The following is a 19,794-nucleotide window of genomic DNA, read 5'->3' as shown; positions in this document are numbered from 1 at the left end:
TAGGTTTTATCATCCCAAGCCCCTTTTTATTAAATAGTTGATTTTGTCAACAGATGACCCAATTAGTTGAACCATTGACCATTAGTAATGAGAATTGATTTGTTTGACCTAGGTGGTTAAACTACTGAATTGAGATTGGAGGGAAATGCAATTCCAAACGGTTTTTTTAAAACATTGCTTTTGCCTTTTCGAACGTTTTTAACCCAAGGTTTTAAACCCAGACAGCCGAACTGCTTGGCCCAGAAATGGGTCAAGGTATCGGGTCCATTTCAGCTCTGAACCATTATTTTCCAAAAATCATTGAATTGATCAGTGACCCACTAACCCAAGCAATCGAATTAGCAAGCCATTTGACCCGAACAATAGATTTTGGGCCAACTTTTTATTTTAATTATTTATTTTTTTAATATTTTAAAGTGTAACAGGCTGATCCGTTTGGACCAGACAATCGAACCTCTTATCCGAAATCCGTGGCCTAAGCGATTTGAGTTTCAGGTCAATTTTTAAAGCATTGTTATAACCCATGGTCAAATGAATTAATCGGACTATCAATCCATCACTCAACCTCCTGGGTCCTTTTTCAAAATTGAATTGATAGTTGCAAGTAACTATTGCCTCAGTCAATAACTTGGTGACCCAATTATATTAGTCGAACTGTTAAACCATTTGATTTGATTGCTAAACCATTTGCCTTAATCTAATTAGATATTAATTCTCTTTTTTTCCTTATTTACTAATATTCTATTTTCATCATTAATAAAAAGTAATTATTATTTGTTACACGCTTATTTTTGTCCAGCATGAAGAATATATAATGTTAGAGATGTGTCTTTTTTAACAAATTTTCTATATTTCATATATATATTTTTTATATTTTTATTTTATTATCTAATTACTATACCACATTTGAACTATGGACCTGCCACTCAGATGAAAACACAGTTTTATTTTTGGATCAATTTTAAAAACATTAATTTTTTATACCATTGAAATTAGTGTACAAGAACAATCCTTATAATTTTGATATTACATAATGTAAAAATAGGTAATGGGACTAATAGCCTATAGATGCTAAGTTTTGGGTTCATCTTTATGAACCTTGATCAATACAAAGAAACTTAATGTTGGTCATATGTGGACTGTGGAGTCTTGAGTGTTGTTTTTAGGCCATGTTTGGGAGTGCTTAAAAATAAGTGCTTATTTTGACCATTAAGTATTTATTGGTATTTGGGGAATAAGCCCAAAATTAGTGCTTATTTTAAAAATAAGGGCTTATTTTTTAAGCCCTTATTCAATTTTTTTCTTCTAAAATTATCCTTAGTTGAATTTTAAAATATCACTTATAAAACAATTCCATTTGAATTTTGTAAAAGTGCTTTCATAAAACTATTTTTTTAAAAGTGCTTTCGCAAAAGTACATTCATAAAAGTGTTTTTATAAAAAAAAATAATAAAGTACTTTCGTAAGGGTATATTTTGAAAATTTGGAAGAAAATTGTCAAAATAGTCACAAATGCTTATTTTAGTGCTTATTGGAGAAAAAACTACCAAACACCCAATATAAAATAAGTAAAAATAAGCACTTGAAAAAGTTGGATGCCAAATACAAATAAGTGTTTATTCAAATAATCACTTATTTTTAAATTAAGCACTCCCAAACATGGCCTTAATTGTTAATGTATTATTAGAAGTACACTTACGGTACCATTGTCCTCCTCCATCTCATCATTGTTAGAGTCAGTGCCTACTTGCCACATATCTCATGTTTTAAGAACTAGAGCCTTCTTTTAAATGGATTCTAACTCCTATATAAAATTAGGGATGTGAATTGAACATGATTTGGTGCAATCTCATCTCGTCCATTATGAGTCCATTACATATGGACCAGGTCCAATCCAATCCGAAGAATACTCTAGACCATTTAGGGCCAATCCAATTCAATATTTGGACCGTCCAATCTGCTGAAATTGGTTTTAATTTAGATTGCTTCAAACTGAAACCTAGTCTATTGACACTTGTATTCTTATCTTTTATCAATAGATCAGATATTGGTTCAATTTAATTCAATCCAATATAAATCCATTACAGATGGATCAAGTCCAATCCAATCCAATAAATACCTTGGACCATCAAGTCCAGACTAGCCCAATTCAACATGTCTTATTGGTAGGTCCAATCTGGTTATGAATTGAATAGTATCGGGTGCTTGCTATTACGGCTTTTTCATAATTATGGTGGGTTACAATGCTTAAATGTAAAATAAATGAAGGGGCACATGACCCATGCATCCGTCTATGTTCCAATACTACAGCCTTTAAAAATAGAAAATTTTAACTGTAAAGAAATCTGTAAGACGAATCTGTAACTGAACAGAAATTAATTATTATCATAAGTTAATAATTGTATTTACATTAATTACTATTAATTGATATTAAATTAATAATCAAAATTTGTTGTTAATTAACTAAAAGTATTCAAAGTTATTGTTAATATCTAAAATTTTAATAATCGTATTTTTCATTTAATGTTGATTTACAGAGAATAATTATTATTAATTTAATATGAACAAATATTTTTTAATAAATTAAAATTTTTAATAATTTTTAGTAATTTTCATAATTGTTATTATTTTTAAATGAAATTTTGATTAACTTTAAATAAATAAAAATAATTACAAGGTAACCACTCCTCAATGTCAAGACACTCTACCCCATCCTCGTCCTATCCCTAGTGTGAGGCAAGTTCAAGACAAGGTAACCACTCCTCAATGTCGGGCGGGTTTAGGGGCAAGTCACCCCACTCCTCATCAAGGATGGGGAATCCTCGAATTTCCCCGCCCCATCCCTAGTACTGGGCAGTTCAAGTAGAGGTGTAAATTGGGTCGTATTGTGTTGCATGGCACGACCCGCATGTAACTCACACTTTGTGTGGATCGTGCCATGCTGGCCCATGAGGCATCCCTGGCCGTGCCTCCCTCCCCTAGGACAATTTGGGGGTTTAGTTCGACGCAACCCACGGCCGAGCCCGTACGGGCCTATGTCGTGCCGTGGGCCAAGCTTGTCCATGGGTCGAGCCTTCAGCCAGGCTAGGTCGCAACCCGGGCCAAGCTATAAGAGGTCCATTTAAAAAAAAATAAAAAATATGTTTAAATTGTTATTTCATAAGATTTTTAATGTATACAATTGTTTATACAATTAGACCTATTCATGGGTTGGGTAGCCTGACGACCCAACCTGTGAGCTTGAGCTTGGGCTTTCTCAAATAAGCCCAACCCAGGCCTAAGCCTGGCCCAATACTATTACATATATAAAAAGTACTTATGTTATATATAATAAATATAATATATACTTCTTAAATTTTAATAAATATCAATTTACTATTAAGAAATATAAATTAGTTTATTAATTTATTAAATTATTACTAAATTAATATAATATTAGTTTATAAAAGTATATTTAAAATAAGACATTTTGTGTACAGATCAGGCTTCCGGCTTGGGCTCAAGATCTAGGCCCGATGGTCGAGTCGGGCTCACACTCAGGCTTGCACATTTTCTTTTGCTAAGGAGGCATGTTTTAATTATAAAACTATGATTTTTTACATATTAAAATTTTTATATAATTCTATTCTAGTATAAAAAAATATATATAGCACATATATATATACTTATATATAAAATAATATTATATTAATTTAGTAATAATTTAATAAGTATATAACATAAGTACTTTTTTTTAAATTAATCAAAATTGAAAAAAAAAGTTATCTTTTGTAATTATTGTTAAAAATGTTAATTATATACATATATATATAATTATTTCACTAATAATTAACAATTACATATTAACATTTAGTGGATTTTTAAATTAATAATTTTTTTATTGTTTAACCTCAACCTATTTATATTATTACTACTCTCTCTCTCTCTCTCTCTTAAATGCAATAATAACAGGCATTAAAATAAAAGGCTTGGAAAACCTAAAGGTCTCTCTCTCTCTTAAATATCTTTTTTAAATGGAATAATAGCATGCATTAAAATAAAATGCATTGAAAAACCCAAAGGTCTCTCTCTAATAGTGTGTAGCTTTATTAACCTAATCAAGATAAGCAATCATTACTGTTTTATATTTTTAAAACAAAATAAAGAAAAATGCAAAAGAACTTCATGGCAGTAGATGGGTAGCCATACAAGAGTTTCAAAACCTCTTTGTCGTCTCTTGTCGTAACCCTAACTCCTGTCTCTTCTAGGACCTTCTCCATAGTAAGAGAAGGTGTGTTGGATATGATTTTGCGATTTTGTAGAGCAATTTGGTTTTGGGAGACAAATTCAAGATTTCCAAATACGAAATGAAGGTATGATGCCTAATCTGACACTAGTTATACTTCTACTGCTCAGGACCTTCATTGAAAGTAGGCTTCTTGTTCTGCTCCATTTTTGAAGAATCATCATCGCAAGTAGATTGTTAATTATTTCGATCCATGGGAACTGATGTAGGCCCTTTTGGCAAGCCTTCGGCGCACTGACACATGGCCGAGCTCGGAGCTGGTTAGCACGTCGTAAAGGGCAGGGGTTAGTGTCTAGCGCGGGACCAATGGCGCGACCAAACGCAATAGTTCTCGGATGTCCTCCCGCCTAGAGCTAAGGTTGCATCCTGACCGTTCGTAACATCCGCCATTAGGTGACCTCAAGTATAAATAGGGCAACATTCCCCCAAGGTAAGGGATCTGGACCCTGATCCGCAACTTGCATCCCACATTCTAGCTCTCCAGCTTCTTGGTGACTTCGTCCGAACTCCTCGGACCTCGTTCGCCCTCTTCACTTCACCCTAGTCCCTACTAACTTGACCATCGGAGTCCCCGCCTTGGGTTAACACCCGGGGCCTTTGACGTCCCCTTCCTTTGTAGGTCCTCGACCTCGGCACACCTCGGACCCTACTGGTCCTCGACCGCAATGCACCTCAAACTTAGACAGTCCTCGCCCTCAACAGTTCACAAATCCTCCTAGCCAGCTCATCCGAGAGACAAGGTAAATTTACTGTGTTGTCCTCAGCCCATTTTGAGCATCAACACTTGGCACCATCTGTGGAAACGACTGCTAAGTCTTCCCCCCAATGCTATAACTCAGCTTCCAATGAAATGGCTAGGAGCAAGGAAACTAAGCACAATTTGGTTACCAGGGACCAATTCCAAACGGTCCTCGACCGGCTCGACAATTTCACGTAGAAGCAAGACAAGGTTTGGCAATCAGTAGGAGGTCGCCCGTAGGGTGGCCGCCCCACTAAAAGTCGGGGGCACCGCCGCGGATGCTCTTCGTAGTCCCTCAATACCCGGCAGAAGCAGCCAGGGTGTGGGTCAGCCGTCGAGGACCCTCCAACCTCCCGATCAAAGGGAGAACGAATCAGTATGACCTTGCAACCAGCAAGCCAAAAGGAAACAAGACGCAGCCAGCCTATCCCTCGGCCAGCAGATCACCGACCTACGGGCACAGATCGACACGGTGAAGGATGAAGTTCGACAAGTCAAGGAAAGCCGACATGGCACATCGGCAAGCCAGCACCCCTCCACTTGGATGGACACGTGCAAATAGCTCGTGTGTGTGTGTTGATACGAAGAGATGTCGCTAGAGTAATCCACTGCTAGAATAAGCTGCTTGACCTCCATGGTGGGTGCAAAGTCACCGAAATCATCGATGACTGAACTAGTTTCTGCTTCCACGGGATAAAACGACACAAGAGCCTCTTCAGTTGATCTCAATCTGACCATCTTCGTCCCTCTTCAGCTCCCGGCCATGGGATAGAATGGTACAAGAGCCTTGCTCAGAGCTTCCTTGAGCACTTTCCAATCGAAGAAATTGGCTGAAGCCGAACTGCTAGAGTTCCACCAGGTCCATGTTAGACTTCTACAGGCTTTGCTGCGGCGTCTCCTGCGTCGGGCGCACCATAATCAACTCCTTCACGCTGATAATCATCTTCTTCGGCGTCGTCCGACAATCACCTCACCTGAAAGTACCCATCACCAAGCCACAATATTTTAGCGCCACCCGTGTTAGCCCACTGGCTATTATGCGTTGTATGGGACCCACGACTGAAAATCTCGCATATTACTATTACAGAGATTTCATTTCAAGCCAGTTGTGATTTGAGAAGGTTTTTCATGATTTTTCGGAATTATAATTTCCAGGAAAGGAGTGATAAAGAAGACAAAGAGGGGGAAAACAAATCTGAGAAGAAGAAGACAAAGAGGGAGAAAACAAATCTGAGAAGAAGAAGGATTGGTGAGAGCTTCCTATTTAAAAAAGGGACTTAGGGAGAGCTGATCCGTCATTTACGTACGGCGCCTACTAATGTGGACCAGGTGTGAACCGGCCCCTCTAATCTCTTTACATTGAAGTGGTTTCGTACCACTTTCAGCGCTAAAGAGGTGTTCGGTGGATCTTAACACTGAAGCCCAATAATATCTAAAGTACAAATGACTCGGGTCATTATTTTAGTGGATTTTATCCATATTGCCCCTCTAATGCTCAATTAATTTATAACATCTCATATGAAGACTCATTAGACCCATCACCAATTATAATGAAACCAATAATTATTTACTAGCGGAGGGGGCCCTGCGTTGTAGGTGGCTCATTCATAAACTATTATGCTCGACTTCAATTCAAATTAGAGACTTGAGTTCGAACTTGAACTTGGCTCGAATCAAAAGCTTAAAAGTTCGAACTCGGTTACATTTGATTGCAGGTCTCTCTAGCAGCCAAGGTGTCAAGATAAGGTTCTGAGCCGAGGTCTCCCTCAATTGCCGAGGTGCCAAATCGAGGTCTCCCTTAGCTGTTGAAGTGTCGAGCTGAGGTCTCCCTCAGTTGGAGAGATAGTGGCATTCTTGTAATTTGTAAGAAAAAGAGAGAGAAAGTTGGTAGGAGAGAGAGTGGCATTCTTATAATTTGAAAGAAAAAAAAAAAAGCAAAAGAGAGAGAGAGTTGGTAAAGAGTTGGCATTCATGTAATTTCTATGAAAAAAAGGCAAAAAGTAATGTTAGATTCCATTTCCCTCATCCTTAGGCCTTCTTACGTACACATTTCAACTTAATATATTTACTAGCGGAGGGGGCCCTGTGTTGTAGGGGCTCGCTCATAAACTATCAGGCTCCAACTTGATTCGAATTAGAGACTTAAGCTCGAGCTCAAGCTCGATTCGAGTCAAAAGCTCGGAATTTTGACCTTGGCTACCTTTGATTGTAGATCTCTCAAGTAGTCGAGGTCTCCCTCAATTGTCGAGGTGCCAAATCGAGGTCTCTCTCAGCTGCTGAAGTGTCGAGTTGAGGTTTTCCTAGCAGGCGAGGTGTCGAGCTATGGTCTCCCTTAGTTGCCAAGGTGTCGAACTAAGGTCTTCCTCAGTTGTCAAGGTGTTGAGCCGAGATCTCCCTTAGTGACCGAGGTCTCCCTCAGTGGTTGAGGTGTTGTCTAGCTCGAGCTTGATTCGAATTAGAGACATGAGCTTGAGCTTAGAAGTTTGAGCTTGGGTTGGCTCAAACTCGACTACCTTTGATTGCAGGTCCCCTAGCAACTAAGATGAGGTCTCCCTCGATTGGAGAGAGAGAGAGAGAGTGGCGTTCTTGTAATTTCTATGTAAAAAGGCAAAAAATACTGTTAGATTCCATTTCCCTCATCCTCAGATCTTCTTACATACATATTTCAGCTTAATATATTTATATAGATATAGATATTAAATAGTATTATAAAATATGAATAGTAATAATATAATATTCATAATACTAATATTATAATATAATCATATAATATTACTAACATTACTAATTAATGATTAATATTATAATATGTTATAGTAATATTATAATAGAAATTAATTAATTACAATATTGATTATCACCGTACAATTTCATTAATTACTAATTACTAATTGATTATTAATTATTAATAATATTTCATTAATTAATAATAATTATAATAATTCATAATTAATTATTGATTAATCAATAAATCATTATTAATAGTAGTTAATTAATTATTAATAACATTTATTAATTAATCATAATAATAATTAATTATTATTACTTATTATTATTATTAAAAATACTAATTATTAATAATATGTATTATTTAATCATAAAAATAAATAGTTATTGACTAATTAATAATTATTGAATTAATTATTAATTATTATTAATTATTAAGATTAAGTATTAATTACTAATTAATTGTTAATTATTAATAATATCATTCATTAATTAATAACAATAATTCATAATTAAGTAATATTTAATTCTTATTACTTGTTTTTAATTAATTAATTATTAATAGTAGTTAATTAATTGTTAGTAATAAATATTAATTATTAATAATAAGTATAAATCAATCATAAAATAATTAATTATTAATAAATAATTAGTAATTAATAACTAATGAATTAATCATTAATTTATTATTAATTAATTACTATTAATAATTAATATTAGGTAATATTTATTATAATAATTTTTAATATTGTTTCTTTATTGAATTATATAGATAAATAAAAATTATCTTATATGGGGTTAAATTTGACATTTGACATTTTTTAGAATTCAGAACAATATTCTATGCATTCAAAGTTTAGAGGAAAGAAAAGTTCACCAATACCAATATACCTCTTAATGTAATTATTGAACTTTCAGATATCAAACGTTAGAGCAAACGAACAAGCCCTTAGTCTTAGGCTCTCAAGCCCCTCACCAAACCTTATCCACCCCAAGTGGTCATAGTAGTGGGACTCATGGCCTGGGTGATGACAGAAGTTCAGAACAGTAGAGGAACTCCCTCCCATAGAAGTGGTTGTGGGTCCCCTGCAGATTGCATGATAAAATGGATGTTGGTGAAGATTCTTGTTTTGGTGGACTGTGACTTAATGTTGATTGTCGAGACAAAGATGTGGCCGCAAGTTGGGCCGGGTTAGATCGGTTAATGTCAACCATAACCCAACCCGAGTTTGAGAAAAATAATATTTTTGTTTGTTAAGTTGGATTGGGATCGAGGTTGGTATGAGTTGATTCATTTATGCACGTATTCCCACCCTTATTTACACATGTTTTTTTTAATATTTTACCTTTGCAGGGGCCTCTACGCTAGTATATATATTAATACGAAAGGGGTTGTCTCCCCTTTTTCCACATGGCATTAATTTAATTACTAGTTAAATTTATAATTATAATTATTAATCATTATAATTACTAACGATTATATGGCATTAATTTAATTATTAATTAAATTTATCGATTATAATTACTAACCATTATGATTACTAACGATTATAATGGCAGTAATTCAAATCCATTATAATTATTAAACATTCTTCAAAATTCTCAAATTACAAGAAATAAACATAAGAAATTTTATATATTTTATCTGCCATCGGTTTTTGGGTCGATGGTTCGACCGTTTGCTTCGAACAGATGGCCCGTTTTAACAACAAAAATTATGGAATCATTTTGGTCATCAGTTTTTGGGTCAACGGTTTGACTATCCAGTTCAAATAGGCGACCCATTCTAACAACAAAATTACAGGCAAAATTACTAACAATTATAATGGCAATAGTTCAAATCCATTATAATTACTAAAGATTCTTCAAATTTCTCAAATTACAAAAAACAAACATAAGAAATTTTATATATCTTATTTGCCACCAGTTTTTGGGTCGATGGTTCGACCGTCCAGTTCGAATGGATGGCCCGTTCTGACAACAAAAATTATAGGCAAAAAATTATGGAATCGTTCTTATCACCAGTTTTCAAGTCGATGGTTCAACTGTCCAGTTCAAACAAGCGTCCCGTTCTGACAACAAAAATTACATGCAAAAAATTGAGTGTGTGAGGTCCATTAAGCAGTATCATACGTGTTACGTCATTTTACTCATACGACCCAAAAATTGAACCGTTCTGGCCATTGGTTTTCGAGTCAATAGTTTGATTGTCTGGTTCGAACGAACAACCCATTCTGACAACAAAAGTTAAAAGAATAAAAAAATTGCTAAAACCATTGAACAAGTCAACGAATTAATGGTTTGACTACTCGGGTCAATAAATCGTTGACTGATTTAATGATTTTTTGTCAGAAGCTGGGATTGAAATAAAACGAAACCAATTGACTAAACAATTCCCAATTAAAAATAAAAAATAAAAAAGCGGCGATTCTACCGTCAAGTATAATAGTAAGCCCAAACCCATTTGTATAACAACAGCCCCAACCGTCCGGGTCTGATCTGATCCTAGCCAGGAAGACTTGGGGGGTTTGCCGGCTTGGGTCCCACTATATAACCAGCCTTCGCCCTACAAATCTATTATCCCAATTCATATGGCTTGGACAAGAATGATGTATGAGAATAGTTGTTGTTTGTACAAACTACAAAGGAATAGGATGATTGAGAATTGAGATCACACAACACAACACAATGATTTGACAACTCAAGCCAATATGGAACCGTAGAGGAAGGACATACTTTTAACATTTAACACATGATTCCATGCACCCTTGGTCATGGTCGGGTGGCAGCAATAGGTCTCCATTTCCGGTGAATGACTTCATTGGTGAGAGGCGACAAGCAGTGTTTTTGAACTGTTATTAATCCGGATGGTCGGACCATTTGGCCTAAAAATCATTCAGGTAATTAGTTCCATTTCATCCCTAATTAGGTTATTGGCCAAAAACTGTTGTGATTTTATCAACGATTTTGTCTTGAACAGTCGAACCATTGATCCATTCGATCTAAAAACTGGTGATCAAAGTTGCTCCGGTTCTAGGTCGATTTTTAAAACTTTGCTTTAAGTAGACATTCCAAAAGACCGCAGACCAGTAGAGGGGTGCCAAACGTAACCAAATTTTAGTCCTTTAAGCTTTTTAAAAGCTCAAAAAAACCACATAAAAAAGAACTACCAAATGCCCCAAATAAATAAATAATCTGATAATGATACCGAAAAAATTAAAATTTTTAACCAATCAATTGATATTATAAAAATGGTAACCAATCAAATCAGGTGGATCCACCAAAATCACCGAGCATTATGGGAGGAGGGTTGATTGGTCAAAACCCTTCAGCTGGTATCATGTAATCAACCCAAGCTTATCAGCTTCAGCCTTTAAGGGTTCGTTTGGGAGGGTTAAACTGAATATTTAGCTAAACTGATTCAGTTGCTTTGAAACACTCTAGAGTCTAGATGATTGAAGCAGACCAACCTTTCAAACGAGCGATTCACAGATGATTCGGGCCCTCCAAAATTTTCATCAAACATAACCTCACAAATCCAGAAATTGCTGCACTTCAGCCCTCCAAAGAGTCCCTAAGACTCAGTTTGAAAAGAGTATAAATGCTAATATACATACAAAATAATGCACAATATAAGATTTTGCATTCTACATATTGTACTCCTTTCAAACTCAAACTCAGCTTAAGAAACCCATAAAATTCATTATAAGTCAAAGCAACAAATCAGTCACTGAAATTATCAAACGGCCGTGCTGCTTTTTAGAATGTAAGAGATGCCATTTATGTTTATGGCTTTGGCATATAAAATTGGTATGGACTGTACCCTTGTTCATGTAAGGATTCAAATCTCGTGCAAATTAAAGGTTCTGTTGTAGTTCTTGTCTGGAGATGATACCATTTTTGTTTTTTGATGGGTTCACTTCGTGCAACTCTGGCAACTTGTCTGTAGATGATACCATGCAGAAGATGGCCTCATACTGGAAATGGATCCATTTCACTTAAATAACAAGCAACCACATCATCATAACCACTAAATTGCCATCACCTCACGTGTCAATCTGCCCAGTTGGACCACATTTTGTCCATACAACGTATGTATATAAGTAAGCTGCGTTTGGTAGCAGTGCAATTTTATTTACATTAATATAAATGTATGAGAAAATAAAAGTATGAGAGTGTAAATGAAAAAAATGCAAATTCCGGTTTAATTTAATTTGGGTTTTATTTTATTCTGATTCAGGTCTTATTTTACCTTAGTTATATGAAACGACCAAACAAATAAGGTAAATTTTGAAATAAAAATAAATCAGAATTTAGACCCAAACTATTTGCACAGCCATAATTTTGAATCAGTGCAAATAAATTTGCATTGCAACAACCAAATGCTGCCTAAAGCTCAGTGTGGGAAGAGTGTAAATACAAATATGTTCGGTGCAAAACCTTGCATAAGGTTTTGTATTTCTAAATATGTTCATATTTGTATTTCTAAATTTTGTATTTGGGTTATTGAACATATTTATTTGTATTTGAACTCACACATGAAGCCTAAGGCTCAGTTTGGAAAGAGTACAAATGCATATAAAATATAAGGTTTTGCACTCTACACATTTGTATTTGTACTCTTTCCAGATGGAAGGAGTACAAATACAAATATATATGTACAGTATAAATACATACAAAATAATATAAAATATATAATTTTGCACTCTACATATTAGTATTTATATTCCTTCCAAACTGAGCCTAAAGGGTGAAGATACATTTGATATGGTTGAGAAAATGATAAGTTTACCAAGAGAATTAAAAATGTTTTATTAGGCTCCATTAGGAAGGAGTACAAGTACAAATATATATGTAGAACGCAAATTAAAACCTTGTATTTTGTATTATTTTATATATATTTGTACAGTACATATTTATATTTGTACAACTTTCAAACTAAGCCTTAGGCTCAGTTTAGAAGTATAGTGCAAAAACAAGCGTAGAGTGCAAACCCTTCTATTTTGTATTACTTTATATGTGTTTGTATTGTACATATTTGTATACTCTTTCAATAAACTGAACCTTAAAACCAAAATAACACCTGAAGCAGCTGAATAGATAGTAATATGTCATACATTCCTACCTTTAGCCCACTCAAAGAGCTTTGAAAACTGTCATTAGCTCAGCTTCTTCGACTCATGAAGGATCTTGCCTCTGCACAGAAATTGAGCTGCTTTAGAGAAACAAACAAATCAGAAATATTGGCTTACATTTCCTATCGGATTAGGGTACAGTCAGCCTAAATTGGATTTTGAATCAGGTTAGAGTTCGTGTTCAACCCATGGCAAACCCAATTCATTGACATTGTAGCATTGAAACACTTTAGTAGTCTTGGTTTAGGTCGACCGGGTTTGGCATCCCATTTCATTTAGTCAGGTCAGGTTTGGGTTGAAGTGATTTCAGGTCTCGATTTGGATTGAACCAAACCTTTCCACTGTCACCCCTATTTATAATTTATTATGTTAAATGTGTTTTGATGAAAAAAGATTGTTCTAAGATATAATTTAAAACCATTTATTATTCATTAAATCTTTTTTTTAATTTTTAATTAATGAAACAAGCCAAAATCGAAAAGATGGTCGACCGGTACAACCGGTGATACAAAGTGATGAAAACGGTTCTCTAAATTTGATAATACTGCTTTTAGTAGAATGTTCGAGGGTTAATGTGGGGTGGGAGATAAAATCGTAAATAGATTGAAGTTTTGATAAATCCCTGAACAAACATATTAAATTTCTTCTTATCCCCATTCATTGTTTCTGTTTTAATTTCTATTCCAGTTTCAGTAAGTCCTGCAACAATACTCATTCCCTCTGGCATCAGTTGTGAGTTCTTCAATTGATCAACGTGCCATTCAGGACATGAAACCTCCTGTTGGCTGTAACAACACATGAAGTACTGAGACAGAGAGGTTCACTTTTCCCTAGTGATGATTCTCCTTTGCCGTGCACATCAGCACATGGTCCTTTGAATCTCCTTTACTGCATTTGGGTTTGGCTAACAAAACATTCTACTAATATACTAATGGTTTTGGACTGGACCCCGTTCAGTCCAAAATCAATTTAGACAGATTGGACGGACCAAAAAGACAGTGGATTGGATCAATTCGGTCTAAAATATTTATTAGATTGGACTGGACCTGATCAATCCATAATAAATTTATATTGGATTTAGTTGGATTAAGCCAATATCTGATCCATTGATACAAGATAAGAATATAGGTGTCAATGGACTGGGTTTGGGTTGAAACCAATCTAAATTAAAATGAATTTGAATTAAATTAGACGGTCCAAACATTGAATTGAACCGGTTCAAAATGGGCCAAACTATTCATTGGATTGGATTGAATCTTATCCTTTTGTAATGAATTCACATTGGACTGGATCAGATTGGACGAAATCCAGTCCAATCGACACCCCTATTTCTAGCTGTTTTTAACAGCCTGGTAAATCACGACACAAATCAAATAGTCTTGATATTTAAGACAACACCCCAAAAGCTTAATGTATTTTCTTGTCTACCGGACTGTCAATAGATCTATATAGAAAGACTTTGCCAAACAGTCCCTTAGATAAATGATGACATAAAAGTCTCTCAAAACAATGCTTTTGAGTGAACCCAGACAAGATCAGCCAGTTGGGTAAAATGGGTCTGACCAAAAGCCGGGTTCTACTGGAATGTAACCGCTTTTCTGTTTGGGAAATGGGTCACTGGTTTAACCATCCGGGTCAATATTGGTTACATCATAAAAAATCCATTGACCAGGTCAAATGGTTCAATGCGGTTTAGTTATCTGGGTCACCAACCAAATAAACAGTTTTTTTTTCAACTGAATGTTTCAGGGCGAAACAGAAGCAGAAATGTGGTCGAGCAGCAGGTTGAATGGTCGGACCATCCGGTTCAACTGCAGGTTAAAAACACTATCTACAAACTACAATACATCCCTCTTTCCCCAACCTAAAAAAGAAAATAAAAAGAATTCTAGGTTGTCAAATATAAACTTGGAAATGATCACCCAGGCCAGAGAAGATTGGATCGCCAGTTCCAACCATCTAGCTTGACATCCGGTCTGATTTTTGGACTGTTCTCTTGACCCGATTCCCACCTTAACAAACTACTCTAAAATTTACCCTGAAGTCCCAAAGGGAATCGATCAAAATTGAGTGGAGTGCTAAAGTTAAAAAAAAAAGTGAGGGAATACTATGTACACATGTGATTGGAGATAATTTTGATAGGCATTATGGGCCTCACTTTTGTGTGCATGAGCCCATAAAGTGAAGAAGGTACCCTCAAAAGCTGGGGTTTTCACCCTTCCTTGTGGTGGCAGTGGTCAAACAGTAGAGACTGATGTCTCATTCTAAAGTAGCTTTGCACTTTGCAGACTTTCTTCTTTCTTCTCACTCACTAAAGAATTGATACCCAAACAACAAGAAAAATAACACCCCACACAACCCATTCATTATAATTTCCCCAAACAGCACCCAACATCCTATCATACCGTTATTGGAATGTCAAAATCACCCTTAAATTTGCTTAATTTACTAAAAAAATAGAGGAAATCTGGATTTTTTTATTATTTTTTAATGGGTCCCACGAATCCATGGAAAATCAGAAAAATGAACCACCAGTCTTTGTTTCTAGAACAGTTCAGCCTTAAGCGTGCTTGGGTGCAAAGACTGGTGCCCCCTGGTCCACTAAAGGCAGCTTTTCAAAGCTGTTTGTCTTGTACAGGATCAACTGGGGCATGATAGCGCCACAACCCACAAGGGCTACAAATCTGCAATTCACAACATTTGAACAGTACTGTCTCCTAGACTCTATGTTTACTTGATACCCAAAGCTTACAGATTGAAAAACCAATACAAAATTGCAGTCCAACACCCTGTGAGAACACAAAAGGACAAATTAAAACAGGGTCAACAACCCTATTTGGCTTTCTGTCTTTTGTGCTTTGCAAGGTTCTGGCCTTAGCATCTTCTGTAGCTCAGTAGCTCTCTCTCTCTCTCTCTCTCATGTAGAAGTGTTTATTGAGTTTCCAAGGTGAAAAAAAATCACCTACCACACAATCAATCATCTATATTTGTGAGCATTCTATGCTGATCAGTGATCACTGCAAACAATAAAAAAATGGTTTTTAACTTTTTGTGTTTGAACAAACAAGCAACAGGCAAAGAATGACTTAAAAAAAGGGCTTTTAAAAAATTATTTTCAAGAAAATCAAACCATTTCTTTTCTTAATTACTTTGTTTTCAACCCTACCAAACAAAGTGACAGTTTGCTGTATATTTTCATTTTTTTCTTGGTCTTTATATATTGTTGAAGAAGACTGAAAATGAGTTAACGGGTTTTAGCAGAATAGTTATTAATAAGCTATCAATATATGGTTTTGGAATTGCACAACTCCATGGAGAACAAGATCCATAGAATTAGAGAATTATTGTACTGCAAAGGGCCAAAGTTTGCTACCCCCCTGAATCAACCACCCCACCCTACCCTTTATAGAGCTAGCCTCTAGCCTTCTAGTTTCACAAGCAGTTGCAAGCTTTAACCCTTTAAGTGGGTCCCACAAGAAAACTTACCAAAATTAGAGGAATATTTTAGAGATTGCTTTATGTAAAATACAAAACATTTGAACAAGAAGATAGCAATCAGATCGTATTGAATTTCAGCACTTGCCACTTGGTATATATGGGCTAGCTAGATGACAATTAGCAGTGGCTTGGCCCCACATGTTGAAGGCTTTCCTGTGGCTTTAAAAACCTTTCCACGTGGCAAGGTTGTTTGTGGGCCAACACCCTTCTGCCCCAGCTTCCTCAATCGACCCCATTAGATGTACTTTTTTTTCCTTTTTACTAGGAAGGATGACACATGAACACATGAAACTTAGCTGACAAAAGTGAGACCCATTGTAACTGTTCCAACTTTAACCCAGTTACTAAACAGACTTCTACTTTTGAAGAAAAAGAAAAGAAACAAAAGAATATTGGATCATCTCAGCCGTCTGATTTGTTCATCTCTTGGGTGAGACCCACTGAAAGCTGAAAATCAAAAACTTCTTCATCTTCAAACTCAATCATCATTCACTTGAAGGTTGAATGGGCATTAATTCCACGCTCCAAATGACCCCTTTAAGTGGCAGTTTTGTAATATGATGAAAACGTAAGCCTATTCTCGTACAACACTGTTATAACATTCTCTCGTCCTTCCACAGTTTTTATTACACCGTTCACTTCTCTTTTGGTGCAACTCTCCGGACTCCGGCTTTCACTCTCCAAAGTTTCCCCCAAAACCCCGCGATGAAGAGACGAGAAAGCGTGCTTTCTTCGTCTTCATCCCGCCGGGAAACAGCGCCGGAAAACCACCAAGCCAAGAGCGTTGGCTGCATGTCAGGCATTTTTCAGCTGGTCTGCAAATACCAACAGCGCCGGAAGTTCCTCACCTCTGGTATTCCAGCGACTTAATTCATTCCCTTTGTTTATTTCGTTTCTGACGCGATAATATATATTATTCTTTGTTCTTTTGATTTTGGGTTCAGCTCGGAAACAGGAGAAGAACGATGATAACGGTAATTTATCTCCGGTAAAGCCTAAGCCAACAACGGAAAACAATGAAGCGGCTGTGACAGCAATTGGAAGAAATGGGAAGGAGGGAGAGGCAGTCCAAACGCTAGGAAAGAATCCTACTTCAGCCTGCGATTTCCGGAGATTCTCATGCGACGTGCCGCGAAGCCCAACATTGCCGGCGGAGATCAGGCGGTCAAATTCTGTCAATTCACCCGAAGATTATCGCCGCCCCCATCCGGTGGTGGCGCGGCTTATGGGATTGGATGAAATTCCGGCATCACCCTCGCCGGAATCAGCGGCAGAGAAGCGGAGGAAACTGTTGGGTGCGTTGGAGAAATGTGACGAAGACCTCCAAACTCTTAAGAAGATCATCGAAGCCATTCGGTCGGCGGATCAAATGCCTTCGTCGCCGGCGGTGGACAACGCCGGAGTCAAATGTCCAAGAAGTAGTCCAGGGTCGAGGTCTATTAGTAAACAATCGGCAGAAGGAGATGTTAGCCTTAAATCTCGAGCAAGTTCTGGGTCCAAACGAAGTTTACGTGTTGATTCCAACGGTGTAGATTGGAGGATGAAGGAGAGGTGTTCGGAGTTTAGCAGCGAGCAGCCGAGTCCCGTTTCCGTTCTCGACGACATCTCTTCTTCCCCGCTAATCTCCTGCGAGAGAAGAGGGCAGAGACATGGTTCGTTCCACTTTTCAATTCTTTTTGACTTTTTTTTCTTTTCTCTCACAATTAACAGAAATCACAGGGGACCCATAAAATAGATGGTCCCACCCTCTGCATGTTTGTCACGTGGCAAGTTGGGCCGAAGATCCCAAGTTTATGGTAAAGGATTAAGTGGGTCCCAGGGAGAGACGGTCAACAGGGAATGATGATACAGTCGAAAAAGAGACACCACTCCACATTGAATAGTGGAGATGCTGACCGTTGATCCTGCAAAAGGAAAATGTCCTAGTTGGAACGCATCAATTGGCGGTCCCCACTCTTCACCTGCCTCTCTGCAACCTGCACGTGCATTGTGTGTGCGGATCCCACAAGGCAGGAAGAAGAAGAAGGACGTCCATTGTTTCGTTACAATGGGCCAGAACTAGTCAGGCCCAATAAGGACCCAAGACTGCTTAAGCCCCTAGATCATAACAGGCTGGGCCGAAGGTCCAACTTAAAATCTCTGTCAATTAGAGCTCTACTAACAACACTAGTACATTACAATGCAGGAGAACTGAAGAAGGCAAGAGAAGAAAACATCAGCATGTCCTTCCAAAGAGTAACTCTTGAATCACTGCCGAAGCTCGCAAGTCGAAAAGGAGATTATCCGTGCCAGTATTTCGAGTCGACGGTGAAGAAATCGGAGCAGACATTGTCGTCGCCGTTTGGGAGTAGCAAAGCCATGATACAGAGTGTCAATGAAGTTTCCAAGGACATGGAATGGGGAGAGGGAAGAGAGTTGGTAAGAGTAGGATTGGTTTTACAAGATAATATATTTGGAGACTTGATTGAAGAGGTTGTTAGAGAGATGGGTTTGAGGATGCATCCTTCACTTCTTCCCTTTGAAGCATGTAGAAGAAGACTATGTTTTTAGTTCAGTTTACTACATATATGGCTAATAAAAAAAAAATAGCTCAGTGAGATCTCTAGAAATAAAACAACAGAAACACCCTCATTAAATTACTTGGGTTGTCAAGAAATTTGGACAATTTGTTGTAGAATTCAATAGATCCATGTAGGTTGTGGATGAAAGAGCTTGATTTACCAAAATTGCCTTCAATTTAGCATATTTGGTATTCTTTTCTCTTCTGATTTCATTATCTGCATTCATTGTTATCCTCTCTCTCTCTCTCTTTCTCTTTCCACCTCTACTGCAACAGTTTGCATATTTCTCTGACATGACTTGTAAAACAACCTTGCAGATCATTTCTAGCTGAATCCATGTTGCATGCAGGAGCGGATTAGCTGGAGACAACATCATGCACACTGACCTGAGCTACCTATCATGGCTAAACATAATGAGCACTGACATGTTCACTCGTGATAGGTAATTCAGCCGGGTGTGTATGATTTTGTCTCCAGCTCATCTGATGCTTCATCAGACTCACTCCCCATGTTGCTGAGGCAAAATTTGAACTTGAATTTTGGGAGAATTGTGTGAATAATCCAGTCTCCAATTTGTCACTATACGTATAATAAGTCGTCATCATCTAAGTCTTATCAATAATGAATCATATTTCAATCAAAGTTCAAAATATCAATACACTCAATACTAGAAAACCAGTATCATTTTTCTTTTTTTACTTTTTTGAGTCTGAAGTTTACATTATAACTTCACATGAATATTATTATTTAAACCCACCAATTAAACCAATTCAAAATATCCAGTGTTTCAGCGACCTGAAAACCAATATATATCCTATATGCACCAAAACATTGTAATACTTGAACCTT

At 36.7% G+C, this 19,794-nt stretch overlaps 1 protein-coding gene across 1 annotated transcript; it reads left to right on the top strand.

Moving 5' to 3' along the window:
- The first annotated feature begins 16,998 nt into the window (after positions 1–16,998).
- On the top strand, positions 16,999–19,110 carry LOC104593538 (uncharacterized). Its single transcript, XM_010253430.3, has 3 exons — positions 16,999–17,237; positions 17,329–18,036; positions 18,570–19,110. The coding sequence occupies exons 1-3, from the start codon at positions 17,090–17,092 to the stop codon at positions 18,932–18,934; spliced, it is 1,221 nt and encodes a 406-aa protein (XP_010251732.1). The 5' UTR covers positions 16,999–17,089; the 3' UTR covers positions 18,935–19,110.
- The last annotated feature ends 684 nt before the right edge of the window (positions 19,111–19,794 follow it).

This window comes from Nelumbo nucifera, chromosome 7, assembly GCF_055504915.1.
Source record: "Nelumbo nucifera cultivar China Antique chromosome 7, China Antique-T2T, whole genome shotgun sequence".
Classification (NCBI taxonomy): Eukaryota; Viridiplantae; Streptophyta; class Magnoliopsida; order Proteales; family Nelumbonaceae; genus Nelumbo; species Nelumbo nucifera.
This window is presented reverse-complemented; position numbering and strand designations above follow the sequence as displayed.

Coding starts and splice junctions, on each gene's coding strand:
- LOC104593538 (XM_010253430.3), top strand. CDS start 17,090: ATGAAGAGACGAGAAAGCGTGCTTTCTTCGTCTTCATCCCGCCGGGAA. Junction 17,238..17,328: donor CCGGAAGTTCCTCACCTCTG/GTATTCCAGCGA, acceptor TTTTGGGTTCAG/CTCGGAAACAGGAGAAGAAC. Junction 18,037..18,569: donor GAGAAGAGGGCAGAGACATG/GTTCGTTCCACT, acceptor ATTACAATGCAG/GAGAACTGAAGAAGGCAAGA.